This window comes from Rhizophagus irregularis, chromosome 6, assembly GCF_026210795.1.
Source record: "Rhizophagus irregularis chromosome 6, complete sequence".
NCBI lineage: Eukaryota > Fungi > Glomeromycota > Glomeromycetes > Glomerales > Glomeraceae > Rhizophagus > Rhizophagus irregularis.
Genome location: NC_089434.1, coordinates 4543096 through 4563381, shown reverse-complemented (window position 1 = coordinate 4563381; position 20286 = coordinate 4543096). Strand labels below are relative to the sequence as shown.

Sequence of the window (20286 nt, the reverse complement as noted above, 5' to 3'; positions counted from 1 at the left end):
TTATTCATTATTCATTAATATCTGTATAATTTGTACTACGACTTTGCGACATAAAAATAAAAAAAATAATTATTCATTAATACATATCCAACCCATATACAATTTCGAGGGGCTGGGGGTTGCATTTATAGAGAGTTGACTGTACTTCGCTTTTCAATAGGATATCTGCTACAATAGAAAAATCCGGTGTTAATAAAAATAACGCTGAAGAACCATGAAACAAGGTACAAGAAGCTTTAATGTAGTAAAAGAGGAGGTCGAGATATCGGTACATTCACCTTCCAGAAGATAACGTTGTAACAAATAAAGCAACGCTTCATTCCCCCGTAAATATTCATCGACCTAAGGTTTGAGCACAGGTATATCGTAGCTTTACCTTTTTTTGTTCTTCAAATAAAGATTTGATTATGCTAAGTATCAGTTAATTTATACTGTTTTTAATAGTCTTTAAAGACACGACAAGTGAGACATTAGTTTATTTTAGAGCGTATCAGGGTGGGTATACCATAAAGATAATGCAGTATACGCGTACCTTGTTGATGGGTTTGGAGCAAAGAGAGATGTCTGCAACGAGCGCATAATAATATCACATGGGTAGATTTTTTTTAAATTTTATGATTTGTTTAAGTAAATTATTGATATGAATATAATATAAATCGTTGATTTTGGTTGAAATTCAATATTTATTTTTAGAGGCGGAAAGAGTTATAAACAGAATGAAGTATGATCTACTGATAGTTCAGTCAATCCTTGTTGAATAATTATAACAGCTGTCAGCAATAACAATAATTATCGGTAAAGGTTCCTGCGCGATATTGCGTACTTGGGTAAGTATTATTAAGTATCTTATATAAGAATACATATTAACACAATCTAACCAAACACATAATTATTTACCAATTTGAAAATTATGAAATTATGATTTCAAATATAACATTATCTAATTACAGGGGAAACTTGAAGGCGGTGAAAATTTAAACGACGAAGAGGCTTTAAACGAAACGAAGAGGCTTTAACCGACGAAGAGGCTTTAATTGATAATCTATTACTTAAGCAAAACTAGGAAGCGTAGTTTAGTCAAAACCGTTTATTCGTTGGAAATTCCGCTTTGAATCGATAGATACTCAAGAGTGGTGGGAATACCCTGCAGATAAAGTAGATTTAGATAATCCAAATTCTGATGATAGTCCAAGCTCCGATACTTGAAGTATATGCAAAAAAAAATATTTTCAAATTTATAATTCATGGATGTGTTTAAAAAGTTCATGCAAATCTTTTTGAAAGGTATATATATAATCACATTTTCACCCATATTTTCTATGATTAAATAAAGATAATTTAAAATGTTGTTCAGATATGAAACCCTGTTGAAAGGAGTTGGGAAATCTCCACAAGGCTTTTTCTTTTTTTATTTCCTGGGTTTATTTCGGAGAAAATTCTATCAAAACCGCTTCCGTTTGGTATTATTCCTTCTCCTCCGATTAGATATAATGATCTGCATTGGAAAGGATATCACTGTTTAAGATGCTACAAATGTTGGTAGCACCATCGATATTATTGCCGAGAAGTCACCCAACCGCTTAAGACCATATTCCTAATTCAATTATAAGTAGGTACGTTTCTTTTTTTAAAAAAAATTTTTAACCTTCTTTTTTTTTTTCTGAAAAAAATTTTTTTGTTAAAAAAGAATCAAAAATTATTTTATATTTATTATATTAAGTCAGCTAATGAATAGAGAGGAGACACCACTACAAAATCCGAAATGAAAAATTCTCGCGTGTACTATCTCAAGACGCGGTACCAAAATAAAGGCTTTCAGAACAAACTATCAACCTTTTCATATAGGCATTTGGATTCGAACTCATCAAAAACAATGTCATCTAGTCTACAGACATGGATATCTTGGTATGCTGAACGATCATTGTATCCCACTACTTGCGCTTTAAAATACGTATGCGAATTTTTAGTGGATATGTTATCGAAAGGATTTGCCTATAACACAATCGTGGGTTACCGTACCGCAGTTAGTGAAACCCATGAACATGTAGACGGGCATTCGATCGAAACACACCCGTGTCGCAAAAACGATGCTATCTATTCACATCATAATCCTCCACCAATTCTACTCTGATGACCCTATAGATATAACACCTTCACTTGATTATATAAAGAATTGAGAACTAACGACGAAATGTCCATTAGAAACCTAATAATCAAACAGCCTTCCTGTAGAGCTCAGGATACACTTTAGAATGTAGAAAATAGCTAGATCCCGTTCATTGCAAAAAAGCTTTACGTAGGACGATATGAAGAAGATTCTTTACTATGTCCATATAATGCGTTACAGTGCTTATTAAATAGAGTCCAAACTTGGAGAGATGTTCCTAAGAATAAGCATGTACTGTTTCTGATCTCGAAGCTACCACATACACCCGCGGCTACAGATACCATCGCTAATTGGATCAAATCAGTGGTAAAGCTTTTTCTCCGAATTCGTTTGCAAAAGCTATTTGAGTGTTGTCTGCTTTTTTTACAGAACGTAGGAGGAGACTTGGCAACAATATTAGTATTAGACAACTGGTCTAGAAACTCCGTATACCAACGTTTTTATCGGAGTATAAAGTCAATGCTCGAAAGGAGCCAGGTGTCAACTTTGATTTTAGATAACGTTAGATCAGTTAGGTTATGATATTAATTTTAACAAATGTACGAATCTATGAAATACATTTGTAAATTAGGGACAATAGGATGTTGGACTTGCAACTTTTTATTGAAGAAGATTCTATTCAAAAAAAAAATTTATTAGAAACCAAATTTACAATTTAATTTTAAAAATTGTAAAAATATAAACCATTTTCATTTGAATACTGATAAAGAATTCTATAAATTACCAAGTGTGGGATTGTTTTTTTTTAAACCTACAATCTCTTGAAAACATTATAGAATTGATATATGTGTTCACTAGAATTTCAAGATTATCAGGCCAAAAATTTAAATTTAATTAAAGTAATATCAAAAAATTGTTCAAATTTAAAGTTTAAATATGGATATAAAATTAATAGGATTTTTTCTAATTGCATATATTTAGAAAAATTATGCTTTAACTTGTACTATATTAATTTTCATAAGTGTAAGTAATACTTATAAAGAAAATTACATTTTTTATATTTTTTATAATAGTATTAATTCAAATTTTTAAAGTTTTTAAATTTAAAAAAATACATTTATAATAATGTTAATCTATATTATTATTCATAGTTATAATTTATTAAACTAAATTATGCAATTTTTAGATTAATATTGGATAAAGTAATTTAAGACTTAAGAGGAGGATTTTTAATTGAATTAATTAATATTAATCATTAATTGATTCAATCAATCTATCCTAGTATCACCTTCAAAAAAAGCACTGTATGTTCATGTAAAAATCATCACATCCATTACATTCCTTAATGTTTTCATTGTTTATATTTATTTGAAGGACTTATTAGTTTTTTTGAGTAAATAAAATCTTATTTTTCACATTTTATTTATTACTATACTATTCACATAATAATAGTGCATAATTCCGCATAATGCTGCCTAACCAGTGCTTTTTTTTTTTGAGATAAAGCTAGGGTAATTGATTTAAATTTATCCAAATTGGTCAATTATGGAAATTTAGTATATGAAAACTAATTTATTTTCTAATTTTTGCATAAAAAATACCTTAAAATATAGTAAAAATGTTAATTTAAAATAAATAAAAATAAAAATAAGAAATGAGTAAAAAATGATAAATTTTTATAAAATTCAATTATTAATAATGGTTTAAATTTAATGATTAATCAAAAAATCAATTGTATATGATCAATTAAGTTTAATTGATTTTTGATTGATCATGTATGTGTAAGAGATAATATAGATAATATATAATATAATAATAAATAGAAATTAGACTAGCAAAAGTAAACAGGTCATTACATAATAATATAATAAAACTATTACAAGATAGCTCAAGAGTATTATTTTTTAATTATAAAATACACATATGAATTCATATATAAAAATAAACATATCAATTATACAAATAAATATTAATATCATTATTATATAAAATATTTTATTAATTGGATATATATTGTGAAAGAAATTTAGATTTTATTATTATATTTGTTTTTCTAATTGTTTTTTTTTGTCTATTATACATTATATTAAATAAGAAAATTGATAAATGATATAAATAAATGGAAGTAATTTTACATAAGTTATTAACAATTAATTGCCTAATACTATAACAGTAGAAAAGTAGTAAAAAGTTCTTTACTATATTCTAAATAATAATTATATAATATTTTTTTAAACATTTTTGTATATTAATTAATTACTAATAATTAACTAAAACTTTGGAAAATAATAATTCCACTTTTACTAATTGGATTTATATAATTTTAATCTTATTTAAAAACTCTTAAGTAAATGTAAAGTATTATTTATATTATAACAGAGTAGTATAATAAGATTCATATAAAATTTTGGCATTTGACATTAAGATTTTGCATAAATGACTTCTATTCTATGATTACTTAAAAAAACTCAAAAATGGTATTTCTTTAGACTTTTAGTAGACCAAAAAGTTAACTCCTAAAAAACAACATCATTTTAAACAGCTTGTTTTAAAAAACAAATATTTAATATGCTTTAAACTTGCAGAAATCTTAAATAATTATTATTTTAACTTCAATATTTACTTAAGAACAGTTTTTAATGTCAAAAACTGTACCACTTTTTAGTTTTTACAGAAATTCATAGATAATGCTATGTGGAATGGATAATAAAATATAAATTGGAAACAAGTTGTTTTTTTCCAATAAAACTACCTTTCAGATATTATAAAATACTTAAAAAGTATTTTATAAAGTTGGCATCCAGTTTCCATAAAAATCTATGGTAAAACACCTACAAAGTTCATACTTGAGGTACTTTTTGGCAAAAGGACCAATTGGATTTTTTCTTTTCACGGGTATTATGGATGGTACCTTCTATTATAAAATTTTAGTTGAAAATCTTTTTAGAATAATAACCCTAAGTATAATCTAAAGAAACAATGAAACTTCTTATTCAGAAATATCCATAAGGCCTTCCAATAGTTCAAATCTGATCGAAAATTTATGGAAAGGAATAGGAGGGGATTGAAAAAAAGATGGTTAATTTAAATTTCAGGTAATTGAATGTGATGGTAATAATATATCAAATAATGATGTATCATATTAAATAAGCATAAGTAGTATCACTAATAACAAAAATGCTAATTACAGTATAACCTTTTTTTTTTGTAACACTAATATTCAGTTCTGATAATCTTTTTTCAACGAAAAAAAAATAAAAACTGAAAATAAAAATTTGGTTAAAGAGAAAATTTTAAATCGTTGTATTCCACTTAATCTAGTTTCTTCTGCTATTCGCTCTTTCAACCTTTTACAATTTTTTATACGCTCAAGTCTGTTAAAACTAAAGTATTTGAAAAGAATATCTTCAAGAGAAAGAACACTACAAATGACAAGCCAACCGCAAATTTCTTCTTCCCAAGAACTTTTGGTAAAGTCAGACCTTGCGATTTATGAGCCGTGACGGCCCACGCAAGAGAAAGTGGAAATTGCAAACGAGAGCAACTTCCGGTTTTACCTTCCCACATACGTCTTATAGGAACAATAGGTACAACCGGAATCCCTTCTATATTCCTAAGAGTTGGACCGTTATACTGTCAAATACTAAAATAACTGCAGGTAAAGAGGTGTACTCGGGTTTCTCTTTATATAAAATATCTGTTATTGTCCCATTACCTTATTTATAAGACCAGCAGCATTCTGCATAATAATATTTCAGCTTCAATTCCTTTTGCAGTTTCGGAATCGACCTTAGAAGCTTCAGATCCACCCGTATGTACCGCATGAATCTTAGCAACGGTTGGTTTAATAATCGAAGTTTATTTATCCACTTCTTCCCATGTTGTTAGAACATGAAGAAGTTTTTTTCTGATTTAGGAATATTTTCTGGAATTCGCGTCATTAATAATTCCCAGTCGGATCGTGTAGACTTTCCATCACGTAAGTGATATGACAGATTTCTGAATTGTTGTTGTTTATCCGAGTTACCTGTTTGTCTTTGCATAGCCTCAAGTTTATAAATTTCTTGATACGCATTACGACTATCCTCAGATAAATGATCTGATTTTCGAGAGTCCTGAGAATACATGGGCGCCACATACCGGAGGTAACTGCCCAAAGTCACCAACAAAAATTATGGAGGCTTTTTAGAAAACTATCAACCTTTTCATATCGGCATTGGATTCGATCTCATCAAAAACGATGTCACCTAGTCTACAGACATTTTTTAGTGGATATGTTATCGGAAGGATTTGCCTATAACACAATCGCGGGTTACCGTACCGAAATCCACGAACATGTAGACGGGTATTCGATCGAAACACACCCGGATGTCGCAAAAAAACGATGCTATCTATTCACATCGATAATCCACCAATTCACTCTGATGACCTTACAGATATAACACCTTCACTTGATTATATTAAAGAATTGGGAACTAACGACAAAATGTCCACTGATGCAATATTTAATTTGGCTATATGTTATTACAATGGAAAAGGAACAGAAAAGAATTTAGAAAAATCCTTTTATTGGCATCAAAAAGCAGCAGAAAATAGACACACTGATAATCAAACAGCCTTCCTGTTAGCCCTAGTTACAGCAAGTAGACCTTCGGACTTAAAGAAGGTGAATGTTACAACAATTAAGTCATCTAGCTCAGGATACACTTTAGAATGTAGAGATCCGAAGGAATACAAAATAGTTAGATCACATTCATTGAGTACATCTAAATCTTCAGCAAAAAAGCTTTATGTGGGACAATATGAAGAAGATTCCATATAATGCGTTACAGTGCTTATTAAATAGAACCCAAACTTGGAGGGATCCTAAGAATAAACATGTACTATTTCTGATCTCGAAGTTACCACATACACCCGCGGCTACAGATACCATCGCTAATTGGATTATATCAGTGGTAAAGCTTTCTTTTCCGAATTCGTCTGCAAAAGATATTAGAGTACTGTCTGCCTTTTTCTTACAGAACGTAACGTAGGAGGAGACTTGGCAACAATATTAGCATTAGGCAACTGGTCTAGACTTTTTAACAGGGTAGATGAAGTCAATGCTCAAAAGGAACCAGGTGTCAACTTCAATTTTAGATAACGCTAGATAAGTTAGGTTATGATATTAATTTACGAATCTATGAAATACATTTGTAAATTAATGAATAATGGAGTGACAATAGGATCACGTATTGGCCGCCCTAATGACATAATGGTTTATTCATACTTATTACAAATTTATTGGATGCACATTTATTTTGATCAATTGATAAAAAAAACTTAAGTATCTGTCGGTCTATTCACCCAGCCCTCCTTTTTTGTATATATTGTATAATTTATTTTATCAATAAAGATTTCCGTTGTTTAAATAAAAATTTAATCAAAAAAAAAAAAAGTGTATACGGGACGTAAACCAGTTATTTCACGGATCAGCCTTGATCTCATTTTTTTTATTTGTGGTAACACGTTATCAATTTATTTGTAATAGATGCAGAACTAATACAAAGGAAAATTTACATAACACCATTCATATACATCAGAACCCTTTTGTTATTCTTCCCATTACGAACAAAGCTAACCGACCCTCTCCTTTAGCATCAGCCTTGATCTCGTTATCACGGCAGCATTACATTCTCCACATATTCCATATACCTTCTTTTCTTTTTTCTATTTCATCCATATAGATTATTCTATCATCAATCTCTTCCGAATCAATAGAAGAGATTGTAACATCATAATACTAAATGAGTAATTAAATATATTTAATACTTAGATCATATTACTTATGATAAATTATAAGGTTAAATTGCATTTACCTGATATTTATCCAAATCAATATATTTCTTCTATCAAAATTGGCAAAAATAACTCGATGTTAGAAAGATGATTTTGGTACCATTCGAACCGTCTCGACGAGGGGATTCCAAACGAGCTATTGACCGTCTTTCTACGATCACTCATTTTTCAAAATCGATAGGATAGGTTTCAGCAAAGTACAAAAAATTTCTAATCATTTCTGCTGGATTTTCAGCTTCATGGGCTAATCCATAGGCAAGTGTAGATAGGCAAGTGTAGATAGGCAAGTGTAGATAGAGTAGAAGTCTTAAATCGAGGTACTGTTAATTCTACAACAATTTGTTCTGGATATATATATATCCTACATCATCAACAGAAAAGACATTCCTTCATTATCGATATTTTCAACAGTAATAGTTTCAGCTTCAAGATTTAACATGCTAAAAAAATAAACGATGATAACAACTAATTAATATACTAATTTATCACCTCACACAAAATAAAATATTGCTAAAACAGGGCCTTTTTTTTACCTTCATTAATCCAATGCCCAACCTTTTTACAATATACGCATACATTATCATTTTGATAAACGACAGCTTATGAGCGACAGTTTGAAGAGTGACAGCTTAAAGAGCGACAGCTTAAGGAGCGACAGCTATAAACCAAATTAAGTTATTGTTAGTATAATCAATCAAAGTTGTTAAGGGTAATTGTGACAACGCTACTACAGCTATTATTAATGTCAAATAAATAAATTCAAAAAAAAAAATAATTTTGAAAACAAAAAACATAAAAAATTTTATTAATTACATGATATCTTTGATCCAATATTACTTAATACATCATTAATATTGCTTGAAAATTAAGAGGTAAGTAGTATAAAGTTTTAACCCTTCAGTTCTTCATAAATAAATGATATATCTTGAGTTGATATATCTTGGAGAGATGTATTTTGAGATGATACATTTTGAGATGAGACAAAAAAGCAACAGATGGATAATAAACAGACAAAATTATTTGATATAAAAATTCGTATATAATGAAGAGAAAATTTTATATAAAGGAATGATATATCTTGAGGTGATATATCTTGAGATGATGTATCTTAAATATATTTTGAGATGTAATATATACTGTATATCTCGCGATGATATGTTTTGAGATGAGACAATAAACTGTATATCTCGCGATGATATGTTTTGAGATGAGACAATAAACTGTATATCTCGCGATGATATGTTTTGAGATGAGACAATATACTGTATATCTCGCGATGATATGTTTTGAGATGAAACGATATGCTTTATATCTCGCGATGATATGTTTTGAGATGAGACGAAAAAGCAATTCATAACTTTCAAAAATTTTTGATGATTTGTTACTTTCATTATATAAGGAATGATATATCTTGAGGTGATATATCTTGAGATGAGACAAAAAAGCAACAGATGGATATTTAAACAGACAAAATTATTTGATATAAAAATTCGTATATAATGAAGAGAAAATTTTATAAAAAGGCGAAGTTGCGTTATTAAAAAAAAAAAACGAACGTGTTTTATCCAATCAGAAATGACTCACGTGACAACGAATCCTCACGTGATTTGTCAATTCCTCGCTTCGCTAGTCGCTACGTTGGGGCCGGAATTCAAAATTATATTAGAATAGACAAAGCGAAATTCTCTGTAATCACTTGCAAGATTAGATGGCATTATACTTGCCATTATGGGTATTATTCCAGCAATATTTCCTTATCTCAATAAGTTATTGTAATAGAATCATCCGCTACAATTTGGTATCCAAACATACCATTCACATATCATTCATATATTTGATTGATGATGTTACTATTTGTAAACTTTAAATACATCACTTTTAATTTTATAAACTTTTTTTTTTACAATGCTTATATCATTTATATCATTATATCATATTTCGTGTCACAAATTAAGAGTTTATAAAGACAAGTTTCATTGGTTTACGATAATTCTTTGCCAGTTTCTTAGTGTAAATGTTTTTTTCGTAAAGTCTTAGTTAAGGCATCAAATACCAAACTTCTTTACACCAAATTATGCATTAAGAGCACCAGCACCAGCTATGACCATACCCTGTTGTATAAGACAAGTTATAACGATTAATTATCAATTCCTTTATGTTTACTCATGCTTTTAGAGATGCATGTTCTTTAAAGTATCTTTTTATTTAATGACTTTGTTTCATCATATCAATACTATCATGGTAAACTTTCCATGCGGATAACAAGTTAAAAATCGGTATTATCTTCTCGAATAAATTCGTCCACATCTGTTGGAAATTCTCTCTCGTTACAATTGTCATAATTATTGAGCCTTGACGATTTGAGTTTTTGAGCATTGAGTGAAGATACTTGTTTTCTTGATCAATTTAATTAGTTCGGCGATACTACTCTACCACCAGTAAAGTATATCATTAATTTTACCCATTAAGATAAGTATTTCTTTCCAGCTTTATCATTGAGTGGCTGAAAAAACCATAATCAATGTATTTTTTTGTTGCTACTTTGACAACGGACTCCACTTTTTTTTATTTCGAATGTCATGCCACCGGAATTAAGAACCATTTTGCATCCTTGAGTACTTGCAATTGTTAAAGAAGTACCGCTCTCCCACTACAATAAACTACAATTAGAATAGACTAAAAGAAAACCAAAATCTCCTAATGGATCTATTTCCAGAGGAGAATTGGTTTCCTTTTTATACTTTTAAACAATAAGTTTTAACAAGATGAACAAATGATGTCTTTCCGATTCCAAGATTCCACAATTAACATTGCAGCTATCCATTCTTTACTCTTATATTTGACCCCTTTCCTATCCCACTTGCTTTTCATATCGAGATTTTGATTGCCATATTTCTGTACATAATTGAGCAACAAGCGACTGCAGTAATAGAAGCTTTGGATTTAGAAATCTTGGATTGAGATTTTTTTGTATTAACATGAAGAAAATTATTCCGTTTTCCTTGGTCTTGAATCCTGTTTGATCACAACATACGAAGTTTTAAAATTTTAAAAATTTATAAAGTAACACGGCGCCTAATATCTTTTAATTCCATAGATAGATCGCCAGCAGAAAGTCTTCAGTTTCATGCGCGTTTCTCGTTCTTGCCTCAACCAAATCACCTCTACATTTCTTACAATAGCGCTCGTTCAAGTATATCCAAATCAAGATTTAACTGTGCAATATTATTTATCAAAATCAGAGAATTTCATAGAAGAGAGTTGGCATGACAACTATAGGAATTATAACAAGATCTTTCGTGGCTCTGAATTTTTTGAATTTGTTTGATGTTTTCGTTTAGCTTTTGATTTCTTTGCTTTTTTTTTTAGATGGTGTTTGTTTTAGTTTGATCGGCACAATTCTGTCTGTGCTGGACGAACCATCATCAAATGGTGATGATGTTGAGAATGACATTGATGAATCATTTCTTCGCAATAAATCTTTTGGATTTTCTTCAGGTGGTGTGTAGACATGGGAGATCATTTGGAAACTTTCTCTTGATAAGAACTTTTTCTATATCCGCCATAACCGGAAATAGTTTTATGAAAACTCAAATTATTTTCTGTTGAAACATCGACATTAGAAATACTGGATCTATTCTGCAAATCATTTTTAGTTTCCGAATGATTGATTTCTAATATTTCTGGTGGTGCATCGCAAATATCGCAAATTCTCATTCTATATTTTGATTCAGTGGAAGGAATCTTGACATGTTCAAGTTCATTTTGCTATTAGTCGATGACTGTGGTGAAGGAGGTTGCGTAAAAGATTCGATTGAAAGCACATTTTTGCATTTTAAGATATTTCTTTCGATTAATTTCTTCAACTTTTATCGAAATAGTACTGATCCCCACCGATTTATCTTGAACTTAATTAGAAGTAATATTTTCGTCATCGAGAAGATTTAATCGCACAATTATTAGAAGATTATATAATACTATTTTTGTTCACGTTTCGTTTTCTTGGGAGGTAAAGTGACTTTGATTATTCTTCTCAAAATCACCATCATCACCAATCTTTGTTTTTAGAGCTTTTCGGTTATTGCTTTTGGTATTATTTCTGTAGTTTTTCTCGAATGCCTAGGAGTTCATCACCATTTACTTTCATCTCATCGCCGTTTCTCGTAAATGTTTGAGAAGTTCTGCTAGTTTTGGAACTTTGGAAAGTTCCCTATATAATGGACTATTTCCTGCATGTTTTACGTACGGATGTTTGGTTTAAAGTGTTGATAGGGATTATTGGAGTTTGTTCTATAGATGGTTCAATAATTGAGGAACAACATCTTTGTGAAGAAAATCATAAAGTAAAACTTGTTGTATTAGAGCGCTTGTGTTCTTTCCTTAGTCATTAACATTGATTCATTTTTAAATTTGGTGTTTTTTTTTTCGATTAAGCCGTAATAATTGAGAGCGATATAAAGTAAATTTTGAAGCAGAAGTTTCTTGTGAAGTAGAAGCTTCGGAGCATTCTAATCAACGAGTTCTCGTCTGAATCCCTGTGATCATATTATTACGCGCCCTACGCGCCCGTTACAGACATCTCTCTTTGCTCCAAACCCATCAACAAAGTACGCGTATCTTTATGGTATACCCACTCTGATACGCTCTAAAATAAGCTAATGTCTCACATAACTCTTGTCATGTCTTTTAAAGACAATATTAAAAACAGTATAAATTAACTGATACTTAACATAATCAATCTTTATTTGAAGAACAAAAAAGGTAAAGTTACGATAGGTCGATGAACATTTCGGGGAATGAAGCGTTGCTTTATTTGTTATATCGTTATCTTCTGGAATGAATGTACCGATATCTCGACCTCCTCTTTTATTACATTAAAGCTACTTGTACTTTGTTCCATGGTTCCTTCAACGTTATTTTTTATTAACAACGGGTTTTTCTATTGTAGCAGATATCCTATTGAAAAGCGAAGTACAGTCAACTCTATAAATGCACCCCCGGGACCAGAAAAAAGCGTGCAAATTACAAAGGATAGAGAGTAAATAATTAGAGGTCATATAAATTTGGGACTGAACTAAAGTGTGCACTTATAAGTGGTACATTTATAGTGTTGACTGTATGAATTCAACTATCTTTAAGAACGAGAGGAGTAGCTTCGCTTTAGGAAAAAAAGGTTTTAATTGTTTATGCGGGTTGGTCAATACTTGATATATATTAATCACTATTAATGAATAAAAACACATGATTGTGAGTAATTGAATCTTAGAATACCTCCAATGTTGTATAGTTGACAAAAATCTATACAGTATAATTTTTTATCTCCAAAATTGATACCATGTAACAGAAAAAAGACCTAAATTTCAAGAAATATAGGTATTTTCATATCGAAATTTAGGTTTTTTTTTTTCATGTTTTAGTAATATTCCAGCGTTTTTATATGTTCTTTACAACTTTATTCTTTATTCAAAATAAAAAACATTATCAAATATAAACAACTGTTCTGGTAGATATTCTGGTGCCGGATAGCGATGTCTATCTTGTGGAAATATTTCCTTTAAACTTTTAAACAAGAAATACGTAAAAATCTCTATAATACTATCACCCATTTTTAACCTAATGATCCAGAAGACCGAATACATGTTGGTTAATGATATGGGTAAACCTTTTAATCATTGAAGAGGATTCTGTGTACAAAAAAAATAAAAAAAATACTAGAAAAAGAAATTTATAAATTAATTTTTGATAGATATAATAATGTAAAACAATTTTCTTTTCGTACTACTAGTCAAGTAAAAAAAGGCTTCACTAAGTCTAAACATTACGTTTCTCCTATTCAACCTTCACAAAAATCAAAACACGCTAAAGAAACTTATTTTAATATGGAAAATGTTTCACCGAAATTGTCAGTGATGATGGTGATGATATGGTAGTGATGGCGACAATAATAATGACGAGGAGGAGGAGGAAGAACTATACCAAATATTAAATGACGTGGTAGCAAAGAAGGCTGCCAAGTTAAAAAAAATTTATGTTGGTATCATGTGTCACATTTATTAATCCTAGATTGGGAAAGATGTTTGGATAAAGCTTCTTTTCCGGATCTTCAATTCCTTGTAACTACGTTTTTTGCCAAGTGGTATTGAAAGTTTAATAATTGAAAAATCTGGTGTCTCCTGTGTACAAAAATAAAATAAAAAAAATATACTTTTTGATAGACGTAATAATTTCTTTAAAAAATGGCAAAACTCAACAGAGACATAATTTTCTTTATATTAAAAGAATTAGCAAATCTCTTCATTTATGTCTTTTAGTTAATAGAACTTGGTGTGAAACGACGGCACCAATTTTATGGAAGAATCCTATTACTTTAAAACAATTTTCTTTTCATACTACTAGAGAAATATGTTATTACCCAAATGCTAAGAATTTCTTCTCAAATTTGAACATCCCTTTAATCAGAAAGTTGAGGACAATATACCTCTTCGAACTAACCAAGATTTGCCAGATAATATTACTTGTTTTTTATGCCATAAGTTGGGATCCTGCAGTTCTTGTGTTTATATTTTGATGAAAATAATGGTGGTAATTATAATTATGATGATGGTGATTGGTGATAATAATAACGATAATGATAATTATGATGGGGATAATAATGATGATGGTGATGATAGTGATGATGGTGATGATAATGATAATGATGGTGGCGATGGTGACAATAATAATGACGAGGAGGAGGAGGAAGAACTATACCCACTATTAAGTGACGTGGTAGCAGAGAAGGCTGCCAAGTTAAAAAAATTTATATTGGTATCATATGCTACGCTCATAGATCCAAGATTTCTTACAAGTTCAGTGTAGCTACAATCATTGGACCTAAATAATGATTTTGGTAGAAGTGATGTAGACTGAGAGAGTGAGAATATTGGGAAAGCTGTTTGGATAAAGCTTCTTTTCCTGATCTTCAATTACTTGTAACTACGTTTTTGCCAAATGGTATTTTTATGATCGAAAATTTTCAACATAGATTATTTAGGATTCTCAGATGACTTAGTTATGATTTAACTATAAAAGTAAAGAACCAGTCATTTCTCAAATTTTGGTATTGCTGAAAGGTTTTACAAAATTTTTAATTTAACTCGTTTTTTTTTTTGAAATTCCGTATTTTTAAACACACTGGGATATATTGATGTAACTGCATTTCTCTATGAAAAATCATCTTACAAATTTATTTAATTTATTACGTTATACCGTACATAATCAATAAATCTTAATATATAAATTCCCCGATTTGATCTTAATAAAACAAATTAAGTTTCTGACCTAAATAAATTTCGTCAAAAATAGAATCAAAATTTGTAAAACTTTAAGCACTTTAAATTCCACGTTTCCAAAGATATTACCATACCTGATACTTCATTTGAATGATCGAACAAATTATGATCAAAATTTTACATCGATATGATAGATCCCTGGTTACAAATTAATTTTGATCAGCTGAAATCTTATTTGTCAAAGCTGCGGCCCGATCTTATTTTCTAAGCACTAAATAAAAAATATTACCTTAATTACCTGAGTGAATTATTAGATTTTGGAATTCATAAGATGCACAACTTGGGAAAAAACATTTTTTCCGATTGAATTTTTTTCAAATTTGTATGTAGTATCTATTTTTCGTCGATTGTTTACGTCTTGAACCATAGAATATATCAAATTTAACATTAAATGAAACATAATGAACGCGAAATATAAAATATTGCAATTTAGCAGTTAGAAGAAAAAAAATCATAAACGCTCAGTTTATTTTTTAAACATTTTTACATTTTTTTTAATATTACTCATATGCCAGGTAAAGGGTAACGATAGCGTGCAACTTGTGCAACATTGTGCCAGAAAATAAAAGCAAAATGTTCTGGCGAACCAGTCTGCCAAAAACGTGACAAGTGGAATAAACATATTATTGATGAATAACAATTATAATCTAAATATTGTAATGTTTGTATATAATATAATTATAAATATAAATACATGTGGCAAAATTTGAGCTTGAATTTTGATTTTAATCTTCTGAAAATATGTATCAAATCATATAGTAAATTTGGTACAGGAGTGATCCATTATCAATAAATGGACATTTGTGATGCGAGTAGTACGCATATAATATTTAATAGTTAAAGTTTTTAATATATGTTTCATATAGTGATGACAATAATCAAATGCCACGGAAAAAGAAATTTTGATAGAGAATGAGTAATCACGTCAATTAGTACAGTATGACAAATAATCTATAGACACGTTTAATTTTTAATACAGAAAATTGTAAGGTTAAAAATGTTTATTTATATTACAAAATTAATTTATTTTTATTTAAAAAAAAAAAAATGAATACATGAAATGAAAAATAATTAATAATATAATAAGAAAATAAGAAAATTCTTGTTTTTGTAAAACGACGTGGTATTTTTCTTGATGTATTAGTGGGAAACGACGTGGAATTTTTCCTCTTCTCCATAATACTTTTCATACAAACGAAGTTGTTCTTGGTGATTACAATCAGGAATTCAGGAAACGAATATAAAGTATTTTTCCTGATGTATGGTCTTCGAGGAAAGTATTTTTCCTGATGTGAATTCAGTCTTCAAGAAAAGTATTTTTCCTGATGTGTGTAGGAAATAATGTACTTTTTTCCTGCAGGAAAGTATTTTTCCTGATGTGATGACAGGAAATAAAGTATTTGTTTGGACAGGTTTTGAGCCCATAACCTGTCCAAAACGGTTCTTCCACGCGTGATACGATTTTAGAATTAATTTATTTCCTATAACTAATCCACCTGGAGGCTCCATCACGCCAATAAATATAATATAAAATATAAAATAAATAAAAGTAAAAAAATAAAGAAAAAAATATATATATAAGGAAAGAAAAATATAAAGAAAATAAAAGTAGAAATATAAAGAATTAAAAGAACGTGTAAAATATTAAAGAGATAATATATTCATTAAACTATAAATAGTAATATAAAATAAATAATTAAAAGAAATAAAAGATAAAAGAAAATAAAATAATAAAAAAATATAAAGAACTAATAGTAAAACGTATAAAATTTAAAATATGTAAATAGTGGCGACGATGGATGAGGCGAAATAAGATATATAGTAAATAAGATATGATATTGATATTATTTGTATAATTGAGATAATATTTGATATTTGATAATATATAATGGAGTTATGTGAGAAAGTTATTGTGTGATATTATTTTTTTTTTTTTGTAAAAAATAAAGAAAAAATCTAGAGGAAATTTCAGAGCTTTTTTATAAGAAAAATATTTGGTATTCACATTCACGAATAACAATATTTGTAATCTTTGAATGGACAAAAATATTATTACTAAAAATACATGACCAATTAACAATAACTTTATTATTAATCATAAATTTGTTCTAGACATTGAAATTCCGTAAAAAGAATAATAAATAAACTATTTATGTTTAGTTGTGACATGAGTCAACAAAGAAAGATTTTACGAATTTCTACAACGAATTTCTTCACACAAAATTAATATTGTTATAACCGTGAACCTCCGCGAACTTTATGCAAATAGGCGTTTCATCTATCAAGTAAATATTGTAACCTTATTAGTAACAATAATTATCTTTATTCTACCAGTTGAAATGTTGAATTTAAATTATTTAATCTATCTAAAATAATGTGAATTCAATTATTACCGCGTCGTAATTTGTTCAAATTAATTTATAAAAATAAATAATATATTACAGTTGGAATATGTTCTTCCATGTGAACACGTTCAATGATAAAATTTTAATCAAATGAGTCATGAAAATTTTATTATAAAGAACGCTTCAACTTTAGTGATCGTCTATCGATTCTATCGATGTGTCACAATAGATTGCCATATATGGTTTGGTTTGTAATGCCGAAGATTTATCAAAGCCATCGTGATGTGAAATATTTCTTCCAGTTTAGGATTATACTTTAATAATATTTGTTACATCAATGAAACTTAATCAGTAATCATTTATTGAAATTTTCACACAGATAAGCCTTTTTCACGAATAGGGAAAATAATTGGTGTAATATTTGGTTTGTACCCGATCCAAGTATTACAGTAAATCAGTAACGAATTTGAAATTTGTTATTGTTTCCCATTTTGGCAATTACATATTTTTTACAATAAAAAGTTCAATGTAAAGTATATTTTTATTTATTAAAAAGAAATACTCAAATTGTATGTAGAAAATGTTTAAAGGAGCAATATGCACTATTTATCGAAAGTTATAATGTAAATATTCTTGCAATTTCTTATATATATTTTTTCGGTACACAAAAAAAAAAATAAATAAAAAGAATTAAAAGCTCAAAAATATTTTTTAAAAAAATATTACGAAATTTTAAAATATGATTTTCTCACCTTGTTTTACATTTATGGCAAATAGATTGATAAAATCCTAATTGTGGATACAAATCGGGACACGTAACATCCGATCGATAAACAATAAAATGGAACTTTTTCAGTTTAATGAAATTCTGTAAAAGGAATAAAGATAGGGATAAAAAATATCCCTTGTTTGTTTTTTTCTTGTGTCATTATTCGTTATCAAATATTTGTCGAATTCTATTAATTTCAAAAAGTACAAACCATATGAAAAAAAAAAATGTATCTATCATATAATTTTACAGTTTTTATATTAATGAAGTCTCTACAGAAGATGCGGTAATTGCTTTTTATAATCGTTTCGATATCGGGAATTTTGCCACATTTAACAAGAAATAAAGCCACAATTGCAAAATTGCAATATTTCTTTCAAGAGCAACATCAAAAAAATTAGTTGACCTTTTGTACGACATTCATTTTTCTGCGCAATTAACTTATCTTTATAAGAAAAAGGAGGAGTGGATAGTACATATTTTTTGACGGAATTAATTTAACCGAAAAGGTTTTAACAAAAGTGAAAAAGTTAATTTTTAACATTTAACATAAAAAGAAATGTAATTCTAAAAGTAATTGTTAATTATGCAGTGATACGATATCAATAACGTAAGTAACGTAATGCAAAAATTCGACTAATCATTATGCTTGATATACTGATATGTACACAAGATCTAGGTTATATTTAGTTTATAGTTTCTAATAATATAACTTCTTTTAGAATTACAATTTCGCAATGAGTTTCTATCATAATATAACTTCTTTTAGAATTACAATGACACTATTTGAATAATCTAGAAAAATCATTTAAAATCATCGTATCACTAAAAATTTTTTTGTTTAAATTTTAAAAAATTAAGATGACAAAAACATGTTATTATGATTTTTTAGATGGGAAGAATAATTCATAATTTTAGATTCGCTATTCAATCCCCCAAGAAGCTCTAACGTATAAATTAATTTTCGATAAATCAAACCAACGGGGTAAAATTAATACTTGCGATTCATTGGTTGACGATCACGTGAGTGGACAGAAACATCGCGTGACCACAAATTTTCATATTGCATAGAATTGTCTTTCGACAAATTACTGCTTCGTCAGACTTTCGCATTTAACGTTGATTTACGTGAAATTACAGTTTCAAAATGAATATAAGAGGATGATCCGCTAATATAACTGTAGCGTGAGTTGTTTTAAGTCAATAAAGCTTATCAATTATTGGAGGAAAAAAAGCGATATTAAAGATGATCCAATTTGATAAAAATACAAGAATCAGTATCCAAGATGACGTAAAAAAAAAGATGCGGGGTGCGTTTACAAAATTGTATAACGCCTGATCCAACGGATTACAAAATTGATTTGATCAATTAATCCAGTGACCAGCATAACTTATACTGTACTACACCATCTACAATGGACATGGATTGGTATCTAAATAGGATTGTTCATATTCACAACTGTTAAATCCAACTCAAATAATTTAAATATGGATTGGATCGAAAATTCGAATTGCGCACCCAATTAATTAATTATTCATATATTTTTGATAGTAATTAATGCAAAAAAGTAGCTTTCATCTTTACAGATTTCATTCAAAGAATAAACTGAATTTTGTTCTTTATTTTATAATTCAAATATTTATCATTTTTAGGATCTTATATGTAATTATTCGCCCTGAAAGGATAAGACAAATAAAAAATATTGGATTATGATCCGTTTAGATCCAATTTTGGGATCATATGGTTCGAAAACATGAAATTTATTTATGTAACTCATGTAATCACTCTAAAAACAATAAAACGTCTAAATATTTAATGCAAATTGTAAATAAATAAAAATTGGTTTATAATGATGTAATATTGGCTGGTGGCCTTTCCCTATTTTTTTTTTTGGT

The 20286-nt window shown here is 28.8% G+C and overlaps 4 protein-coding genes across 4 annotated transcripts; 3 read left to right on the top strand and 1 right to left on the bottom strand.

Annotated features, from left to right (window-relative positions):
* Positions 1-214: 214 nt before the first annotated feature.
* On the top strand, positions 215-1016 carry OCT59_026667 (uncharacterized protein; the record flags this gene model as incomplete). The annotated part of the gene is made up of 6 exons (XM_066143330.1): positions 215-224; positions 348-359; positions 445-462; positions 513-594; positions 694-721; positions 951-1016. The coding sequence occupies 6 exons, from the start codon at positions 215-217 to the stop codon at positions 1014-1016; spliced, it is 216 nt and encodes a 71-aa protein (XP_065992859.1).
* A 4765-nt stretch (positions 1017-5781) lies between these two features.
* Positions 5782-6929, top strand: OCT59_026666 (uncharacterized protein; the record flags this gene model as incomplete). The annotated part of the gene is made up of 2 exons (XM_066143329.1): positions 5782-6086; positions 6198-6929. The coding sequence occupies exon 2, from the start codon at positions 6492-6494 to the stop codon at positions 6927-6929; it is 438 nt and encodes a 145-aa protein (XP_065992858.1). The 5' UTR covers positions 5782-6086; positions 6198-6491.
* A 1660-nt stretch (positions 6930-8589) lies between these two features.
* Positions 8590-9300, bottom strand: OCT59_026665 (uncharacterized protein; the record flags this gene model as incomplete). Its single annotated transcript, XM_066143328.1, has 3 exons — positions 8590-8603; positions 8759-8802; positions 9083-9300. 3 exons carry the CDS (start codon positions 9298-9300, stop codon positions 8590-8592), a joined length of 276 nt encoding a protein of 91 aa, XP_065992857.1.
* A 4036-nt stretch (positions 9301-13336) lies between these two features.
* On the top strand, positions 13337-15246 carry OCT59_026664 (uncharacterized protein). Its single transcript, XM_066143327.1, has one exon. It carries the CDS (start codon positions 14513-14515, stop codon positions 14801-14803), a length of 291 nt encoding a protein of 96 aa, XP_065992856.1. The 5' UTR covers positions 13337-14512; the 3' UTR covers positions 14804-15246.
* Positions 15247-20286: the final 5040 nt, after the last annotated feature.